The 9,320-nt window shown below is 53.3% G+C and overlaps 1 protein-coding gene across 1 annotated transcript; it reads left to right on the top strand.

The window, feature by feature from the left end:
* Nucleotides 1–1,279: 1,279 nt before the first annotated feature.
* On the top strand, nt 1,280–7,430 carry MIEF1 (mitochondrial elongation factor 1). The gene is made up of 5 exons (XM_032198789.1): nt 1,280–1,685; nt 2,707–2,855; nt 2,970–3,150; nt 5,003–5,265; nt 6,326–7,430. Exons 2-5 carry the CDS (start codon nt 2,712–2,714, stop codon nt 7,130–7,132), a joined length of 1,395 nt encoding a protein of 464 aa, XP_032054680.1. The 5' UTR covers nt 1,280–1,685; nt 2,707–2,711; the 3' UTR covers nt 7,133–7,430.
* The last annotated feature ends 1,890 nt before the right edge of the window (nt 7,431–9,320 follow it).

The following is a 9,320-nucleotide window of genomic DNA, read 5'->3' as shown; positions in this document are numbered from 1 at the left end:
AACTCGCTCGCAAAGAGAGCTCGAATGCGATTTGGGGCTGTTTATCTCGGGAAGGAAATGAACAAGGGGAGATTGGCACGAAGCGAGGCGGTCTGGGGCTTCTGCTTTTCTTCCTGTCGAATTCGATCACTGTCATATCTGGTGTCACCGGGATGGTGCGGGGTGATGCGGCTCTCCTCTGTCACACACAGCTTGATCTTTCTCTCCCCCTCTGCCCCAGGGGAGGCAAGGCGTTATGGAGCTACATCTCGTGTTTCTGTTTCACTAGGCTGCAGGGAGAAGGTGGCCGAGGAGGCAGAATTAATCCCCAGAGTAGGTTTGGAGTGGAGAAAGGAAGGATGGGAAAGGGGGATTAGCACCCAGAACAGGGGGATTTGCCCCTGAAAAGGGGGGATTTGCACCCAGAAAAGGGGGATTTGTGTCTGGAACAGAGGGATTTGCACCCAGAAAAGGGGGATTTGCACCCAGGAAAGGGGAATTTGCCCCCGGAAAAGGGAGATTTGCACTCAGAAAAGGGGGATTTGCGCCTGGAAAATGGGGGTTAGCAACCAGAAGAGGGGGGTTGTGCCCCTGGAAAGTGGGATTTGTGCCTTAAAAAGAGGGAATAGTCCCGCAAAATGGGGATTGACCCCTGGAAAAGGGGGATTTGCAAATGGAAAAGGGGGACTTGCACCCAGAAAAGATGGGTTTGCACCCAGAAAAGAGGGATTTGCCCTGGAAAAGGGGGGATTGCACATGGAAAAGGTGGGATTAGCACCCAGGAAAGGGGGATTTGCACCCAAAAAAGGGGGATTTGTCTCTGGAAAAGGGGGATTTGCACCCAGACAGGGGTGCTGCTCTGGGGACTCTCCCTCCAGCTCCCCAGGAGCCTGGCAGGTGCTGCCGCCCTGCGTAATTAAAACACCCAGAGCGCTCCGCGGCGTTTAATAACAACAAAACCACAGAGCCTGAATTTGATGATTTATTCTATAAATCTTCTGCCAAACAGATTCCCAGCCCAAACTGTGAGCCCCGGCGGGTGGCGGTGCGTGCGCTTCCTCCTCCCGGCCAGCAGGCGGCGCTGTGGGGGCGCCTCCGCTCCCTTCCCTCTCACCACCCCCTCCCGCCTCCGGGCCGCCAGGGGGCGCCATCTCCGGGGGGGGGCCGCTCCCTCCCCTCTCTATGGTACCGGAAGCGGCGCCGCCGCCATGTTGCCGGCGCCCCCCCGGTGCTGAGGCAGGAGGGAGGCGGCGCGGCCGCGCTGAGGCCCCCGCCGGGAGGAGCCGGCCCCGAGCCCCCCGCCCCGGCCCCGCGGCTCCCCTCAGGCCCTCCCCATGGCCGCGTGGTCGCGGGAGGCCGTCCTCAGCCTCTACCGGGCCCTGCTGCGGCGGGGCCGGGCGCTGCGCTACACCGACCGCGATCTGTACCGGGCCGCCGTCCGCGCCGAGTTCCGCCGCCACCGCGGGCTGCAGCGGCCGGAGGACAGGGAGCGGCAGCTGGAGAAGGGGCAGGCTTTCCTGCGGAGCGGGCTGGGGGGGCTGCGCTAGGCCTCCTGGGCCCTCCCGAGGCTCCTCCTGCTCCCCTCACGGCCTTTAATTGCCAAATTGGGCCCCGCTGGTTAATGCGTCCTGCCCGCCGCCGCCCTCACGGAGCCCCGAAGGTCCCGCCAGGACTCCTGTGCCCTGTGCAAATGCTGTAGGTCACAGGTAGGCCGCTCCAGCCCTAGGTTTTGTATTAATAATACACCTAGCTTTGTGCCAGCCTCTGGTTTTGTGCCCTGGGATGAAGACTGATCGTATTCCTCGCCCGTTGAGGCAGGAACAGCCTCTCTCCCACTGTAACTTGCTCCTAGACTAACACAAAGGTGGCTTTAAACCACCCAGGCTCTGAAGCGTTGGCTTAGAAACCCACCTTGAGTCAACACTGGAAGAGTTTTCTGTCATCTTCCTTCAATTTCAGCGAATATCCGCCTAGCATAGCGTGTTTTACACGTGTAGACAGCCGCGGAAACTCCAGATTTAAAAATCAAGGTCAGAGGTTAAATAGGAACCAAAGGAAACCATCGTGCATACGTAGGGAGGCGTTAATGTTCGTGTTATGCATAGCTTGCATGGAAATCAACCCCGCCAGGCTTGAGGGCAGGAATAAACGTCAGGGAAGTGAGGAAGTTGTTCCCGTCGCGGTGCGCTGTGGTTTCTGATGCTGATTCTCGGGTGGCTTTGGAGTATCTGGGAGCAGCCTTTGTCCAAAAACGATCTCTTGGGAAGATCCTGGTCCCGACATCAACACGTTTGAGTGCAAAGTTAAAGCGTTGGGTAGAGAATGAGAAAATAAACAGGTGTGAAAAGGCCGTGGTTTGGCTGGGATGCACCAATTGAAAGGAAAATACGTAAGTGGTCGTAGAGCTCGACAAAATATACAGGATTTCGTTGCAAAGCTGAAGTAAATGTTGCTTTCTTAAAAAAGCATTAGGTGAAGGCATAATTAAATCTGCTGAAAGGATGAGAGGCCACATCAAATTTGGGTTGTTTCTCTTGGGGTCGTAAGCAGCGCTGAAAGCCATGAAACGCTGCTGTTGTGGTGTGTCTGGGGGGAAGATAAGGGCTGGAGGGGCTGCAGGGTTAGGGGATCGCATCCTCTGGCTCCCTACAAAGACCCTAAGACCAGCAGATGTGGGTGTTTTTTTGGGTTTTCCTGTTCTGACCCGTTTTTTTTGACGTCTTCCAGGTGAGATGGCAGGCGCTGGGCAGCGCAAAGGCAAGAAGGACGACAATGGCATCGGCACGGCCATCGACTTCGTGCTGTCCAATGCCCGCCTCGTGCTGGGCGTGGGGGGAGCAGCGATGCTGGGCATCGCCACGCTGGCCGTCAAACGGGTGAGTGTGCTGGAAAGGAGGAGTGGGAAACCAAAACACGCAGGGTGTTGGCACTAGGAAGGGGTGAAACGCAGACCTTAGTGGCTGAAATTGTGCCTGGTGGTGTCGCTTCAGATGTACGACCGGGCAATCAGCGCTCCCAGCAGCCCCACGCGCTTGAGCCAGTCGGGGAAGAGGAGCTGGGAAGAGCCCAACTGGCTGGGGTCCTCCTCGCGCCTGCTGACCCAGGACATGAAGACCAACCTCAGCCGCTCCCTGCAGACCCTTCCCACCGACCATTCGGCCGTGGACACAGGTACGGAGCAGTGCGGCACTCCCGCCTTGCAGAGTCATCCCTAAATCCCCATTATTCATTCAAAACAGCACAGGAGAAGAGAATTTAATGTCTAGCTCAGTATTTTGATGTTTTAAGACAGTCTATCGGTAGCTTCAACTATTAGAGTCAGTCTGGGAACTGGGGAACCACAGCCATCTGTTGGCACTCCTCGTTTCTCTCATGATTTCATGGATTTAAGTTTTACCGTCCCTCAGATCTTCTCTTTCAAGCTGAATACTTACCTGTGCCATCTTTCCTCACAAAAACCCATTCCTTGAAGCTCTTTGTTGCTTTTCTTTGGACCATTCCAGTGTGTTTGCTTCTTTTTAAAGAGGGGAGTATTCAGATGGTGAATAACTAGCAATTTATAACCGTATTCCCTATGTTATTTCTATCATTTTCCTAATAATTCTTGTAACACTTTGCCTTTTTAGGACTGCTTACGAAGCAGTACTGCTCACCAAGCATTCCTCTGGCTAAAGAGAGGGACTTGCAGTTGTCTTTCAGAGTGTGATAATAAGTAATTTAGAGTCAATCAGCGTTTTTTATATAAGTTTGTGGTGTTTGTTTTTTTGCTTGATGGTTTCATTTTCCAACCCCTGGTCATTTGGGGAGATTTACACTTGGAGAATTAAAGGATTGAGGCATAAAATGTTTGATAATACTGTTTCGTGTTCTTGGCTTGAAAATAAACTAAAATTCAAGACAGAAAAATACGTTGTTTCGTGAACAGCCAATAAAATCTGGTTCCTTGTAGTTTGTTGGCTGTTTGCTTTTCACACAAACCCTGAAACCGGACCAAAAGACCCCAGTGGGACGAGAAGCAGCAGCTGCAGAACCTGGGTGAGACGGATCCGTGCGCTGCTCGCTCAGGCATCCTGCACGTGCTGCGTGGTGGCCGCGTGCCTGTTGCTGAACAAATGCACGGCAGCTGCCTCAACACCACTGGCCCGGGGGTGTCTCCCACAGCCGCCAAGTTCCACAGGCCTTCCGAGGACTTAGGGTCTTGTAGATCTGTAATTCTTCCTTAATTCTTGTTAATAACTTCTGAATTTCTAGGTCCATGTTAAGAGAAGCTTGATAGGAAGCCCTGGCTCATTTCTGTAGGAAACCAGCCTGGAAAAGAGGGCGTTGGAGATGCTGCAGGTTAGCTTGATAATGCACACAGCAGCATAAAGCACTGTGTTGCTGTTCTACGCATAAATGTGCTCTCTGCTGTTTGCTCAGTTGAAGTTTGAGGCAGGTTTTCATTAGGGCTGTGATTGCCGGAGCTCTGCTGGCCCCAAGATCCATCATCCTGCCATCCTGACACGTGGTGATTGAGGTCCTGACAACTATTTTATTTCCAGATGGCGTGATTGTCTCAGATCTCTTACCCTGCTTAGAACTGTGTTCCGTTGATAATTTGTACAAATCCATCATAATGTGCAGAACTTAATGAGGTAGGGATGGCTGTCCAAGGGTGTTCTACTGGTCTGCTGGTTTGGCATCATGTTAAAAGCAGCTGAATTTTTGATGAAATGGAGCTGAGGAACTGCCCACGTAGCCATTAACGTTACTTCGTTGTACACGATGCGAGCGTTAGTCTCATTCTGGCTAAATTTCAAACCTAATAACTTGTTTTCATCCCACCTGATTCTCCTGGTAGCTTTTTTCAATGATTTTCAACGTCCCCCTTTTGACTGATAACCGCGTAAAGCTTGCAAAATGCCTGCTGGAAGCTTTTTGAGACCTCAGAGGCCGCGCTTCTGCACTGTAAGACTTTTTTTTTTTTGCGTGTCACGCTGAAACACCGCGGTGAAACAATCCACGTTTCCCTTCTGCCTTGCAGACTTTTTCCGACCCGCCAAGCCCAAGCCATCTGCCAAGAGGAGCCAAGCGGAGCTGAAAAAATCCCGCCTTCGCCTGTCTCTGCAAGAAAAACTCTTCGCCTATTACCGGAGGAAGGTGGCGATCCCGGCAGAGGAGCAGGCCCGGGCCAAGCAAGCAGCCGTGGACATCTGCGCCGAGCTGCGCAGCTTCCTCCGCGCCAAGCTGCCGGACATGCCCCTGCGTGACATGTACCTCAGCGGCAGCCTGTATGACGACCTGCAGGTAATTCCTGGGGCCTCGTGACGGGGCGTTATTCAGCCGGCTGGCGAGGCGGGGGCATTTTGGGCGTCCCTGCTGGCGGTGCTGCCTCAGCACGGCATTCCTCTGGAATGAGGCTCTCGGTGGTGCAGAACCGGGCGTTGATTTCTGCAGTGCTGTTCGAGCAGACCTGACCAGGATGTCTGGATTTGTCTGCCAAGCATTTGCTTTTTGCTGGCTTGTTTCTCCGAGTTATCTTCCTCCTTTCCTTCCCCATCTTCTCTTCCTTTACCTGTGTTTCTCGTAGCTCTTTTCCACCTGTTTTCTCTCTGTCCCTTCTGTCTCCTTCCAAAGACGTGCTGCTCCCTTAGAACTCCTGCCTATTCACGTAGGTCTTCCCCTACTCTTTTTTTAACACATGACAGACCAGATTGGGCAGCAGTGCCTGCTGCATATCTCCCTGAGGGAAAGATGCCGGTGGCTGCAGGGAGTGATTCAGAGACACGCTTTTTTGCTTTGAGTCACAGCTCTGGAATGGAGCATGGAGCGCCGAGTGAAACTGAGATCTGGGGTCTTAATCACCTTAGTGAAAAGGGATCTTTAACGACCTTTTTCTGAGCAGCGTGGCAGACCAGGTGAGGGCAGTACCTGGTTGTAGAATGGGATAATTAAACCGTGGCAATTTAGGCTTGTCTGGAAACCTCGTGCTCTGCCTCCAGTTTTAAACTATCACACGGTGTTGCTGTGTCCTGGGCCAGCTCCATCTCACACCTTTGAGTGATAAGAAGCAAAATGATTCTGTATGCAGTCCGTGGCATGTCCTGAAGTGTTCAAAGATCTCAAAATAGCAATGTAAGCGTTAGCTTGTGTTGTGCCTTGGCCTCATCGCACTGCTGATGGGAAGCAGTCCTTCAGAAACACCTTTTGGCAACAGGAGGCTGTGAATCCCGTGCGGAGAGGAGAGAGAGGCAGCTGAATCCCTATTCCAAGTTCCTTTGAGCAGAAGGCTGTCTAAAAGGTGGTGAGTGGAGCTGAGTGCGGCGAGGGCAGGCTTGTTCTTACCGACTTTTCTCTTTTGTGAAAGGTAGTGACAGCTGACCACATCCAGCTCATCGTCCCTCTCATGCTGGAGCAGAACCTGTGGTCGTGCATCCCCGGGGAGGACACGATCATGAACATTCCTGGCTTCTACCTGGTGCGTCGGGAAAACCCGGAGTACTTTCCCCGTGGGAGCAGCTACTGGGACCGCTGCGTGGTGGGAGGTTACCTCTCCCCCAAAGCTGTGGCGGAGACTTTTGAGAAAGTCGTAGCCGGCTCCATCAACTGGCCGGCCATCGGCACGCTCTTGGACTACGTCATCCGTCCGGCGGCTCCCCCGGCGGATTTGACGCTGGAAGTGCAGTACGACCCCGAGCGGCACCTTTTTATCGACTTCCTTCCCTCCCTGACGCTGGGGGACATCACCCTGGTGGCCAAACCCCATCGGCTGGCCCGCAACGACAACCTGTGGCGACTGAGCCTGCGGCCGGCCGAAACGGCTCGCCTGCGGGCCTTGGACCAGCGCGATTCCGGCTGCCGCTGCTTGTGCCTGAAGATCTTCAAAGCGGTCTGCAAGTCGAACCCGGCCCTGGCTCACCTCACCGCCAGCCAGCTCACCAACGTCATCCTGCACCTGGCCCAGGAGGAGCCCGACTGGTCGCAGGACGTGCTGGCCGACCGCTTCCTGCAGGCGCTGAAGGGGCTGATCCGCTACCTGGAGGCGGGCGTCCTCCCCAGCGCCCTGAACCCCAAGGTGAACTTGTTTTCCGAGCTCACCCCGGAAGAAGTGGATGAATTGGGCTACACCCTCTACAGCTCGCTCTCCGAGCCGGAGGTCTTGCTGCAGACGTAACGGGGGGCCTCACCCGGGGAAACGCTGCTAGGGGTTTAGCCGAGGTGGACTTGGATGACTGCGAAATGTGTCTCCTCCACTTCTCTCTCTCTCTCTTTCTCTCTCTCTGTCTCCTTTTGGTTCGTTATGATTTCCTGCTGTGGAGTTGGTGCTCCCGCTGGATTTCTTGGTGCTACCGGTCCATTTCCACCGTCTCTGCCCCGACAGGTACCCATTGGCTAGGGAAAAGAGGCTGAAACTGCAGCCCTAAGATCTCTGCATAAATTCTGATGCTCAAGTATCTACAAAAACAAAAAAACCCAAACACATTAACTATGCACCTCTTTCTCCTGTAGTGTTCTTACTGCAGCGAGTCCTTTCTGGTCTGAAGAAGGTGGAAGTGGGCTGGTGAATCCAGTGACAACTTCAGCAGACTTGCACTGAGGTCCTTTCCTTCCCTCCAGCCTGATTTTTGTCCTCACATTTCTTTCTCTCTGCTGTACCAAGCTGTCTCACTTTCCTCCTCTTTTTTTTTCTTTTCTTTTGTTTTTTGGTCACTTTGACCCAGTCACGCAGGGCAGACTGAATGAGATGTTCCGGATAGGGCTGCGTGTTGTGTTTCTGACTGAAATAACGATTAACACTGACAGGATTTAGTGCTGGAGCCCTTGGAAGAGGGCAATGCCCGTGGCTCCTGCCCTACAAAACCTTCTCATCCCTTGTGATCTGGGTGCAGGAGTAAGGCCCAGGGCTTGTCCAGTCTGCTGCTACAACCACCAGTGGGGGCACTTCTCACTGATGCTGTCGCAGGGGAGGGAGAAGCTTTTGTGGTCTGGCTGTGCGAGGAAGCCGAAGGAGCAGGGCTTGCTGTTCCTGCTCAGCCAGACCTGCTGGGCGCTGCTGCTGGGAAGGGAAAACTGCTCCTCAGGTGTCTTAAAGGAAGAGAGGCTGCTCAGGGGGAGGGCTGGGGGAGGCAGGTGGGAGCAGGGGCTTTCTTCTCCTCTTTTCCCCGAGGTTGTTCTGGTTTCTAGGAGGTGGAAGCAGCGTGCCTCACACGGTTTTGTAACGAGCACGCGTCAGCCAGGTTCCGTGGGTCAGTCAAGCTGACAGGACCGACCTGCTGTCACCAGAAAGGCTCTGCTCCGTGTGCTGGCATGAGGCCGCCTTCCTCATTCCCTGTGGGCATCCCAAATGGCGCTCTCAGCCTTGGGTACAGAAACACAGCTGCTTTTACCTGCTTTTCCCCTGCTTCAGCAGCTTTTTCCTCTCGCTGTCCAGCCTCCCTAGCCAAGAGAGGCCAAGTTTGGAGGGAGCAAGTACCCTTTCCTCTTCCATTCCTCTCAGGACTCACTCCCCTTTGCCAGGGAGGTTTCAAGGTGAGTTTCAGGAGTGGAAGCACGGAGGGGAATCTTCAGCCATCATTTTCTTTCCAGAGGCAGTGCTGGTGAGGTGAGGGGGGGAGCATCTTTCCCGGACAATCCGTCCATTTTAGCCAACGTGTCAGGTGGTTACGTTTTAAATTATTTAATCCTCAGCGTACCGGTACCTTCTGGCCTGCCAGGTGCGTACTTCAAAGCGTGTGTGTGTGTGTATATACAGTCCGTAGTGTACAAAAGGTTAACAGGAATTCCGTTTGTATGATTTTGTGTTCTGTAAGTTTGGCAGCAGTCACTGTTGGTCAGTTGTTGATTGCTCTTCACTCTGGTTCCCCTATTTTTCCCCCCTCCTCCTTTCCCTGCACTCCGCTGCCTTTCTGATGTCAGCCTTCCTACCCTAAAAGCAGACAGATGAGACTTGGGGCCCGCGGGCTACTTGGGGAAATTCCCCTTTCTCCTAATTACTTGAAGGTCAACGAAAATATTAAAATCTCGGGGTTGTCAGGAGTTCCCCTTAGGTTCACTTCCTCGGTGTGATCTCACCCCTCACTTGGTGCTGACTCCAGTGCTGTGGTCTTCATGCAGGGTTGAGTAGCAGCAAGGTTCGGAATGATCAAAACTGTAGATAAAAAAGAGAGAAATAAGCAGGAGGAAGCCACTGTCTTGAGCTGGCTTAAGCACAGTTGCCACAAACATATCTGTTGATCAATTTTTTTACACGAACGCTTTTACTTCTTCCTGGCAACCTAATGAATTAATATTTTATGGCCATTTCTTGCTGCTATCGAGCTCAATTTGTGTATCAAATGGAGACTGAAGCTGCCTTTTTGCCT

This window comes from Aythya fuligula, chromosome 1 (assembly GCF_009819795.1).
Source record: "Aythya fuligula isolate bAytFul2 chromosome 1, bAytFul2.pri, whole genome shotgun sequence".
In the NCBI taxonomy this organism is placed as follows: Eukaryota; Metazoa; Chordata; class Aves; order Anseriformes; family Anatidae; genus Aythya; species Aythya fuligula.
The sequence above is the reverse complement of the archived record's forward strand: the minus strand, read 5'-3'. Positions and strand labels throughout refer to the sequence as shown.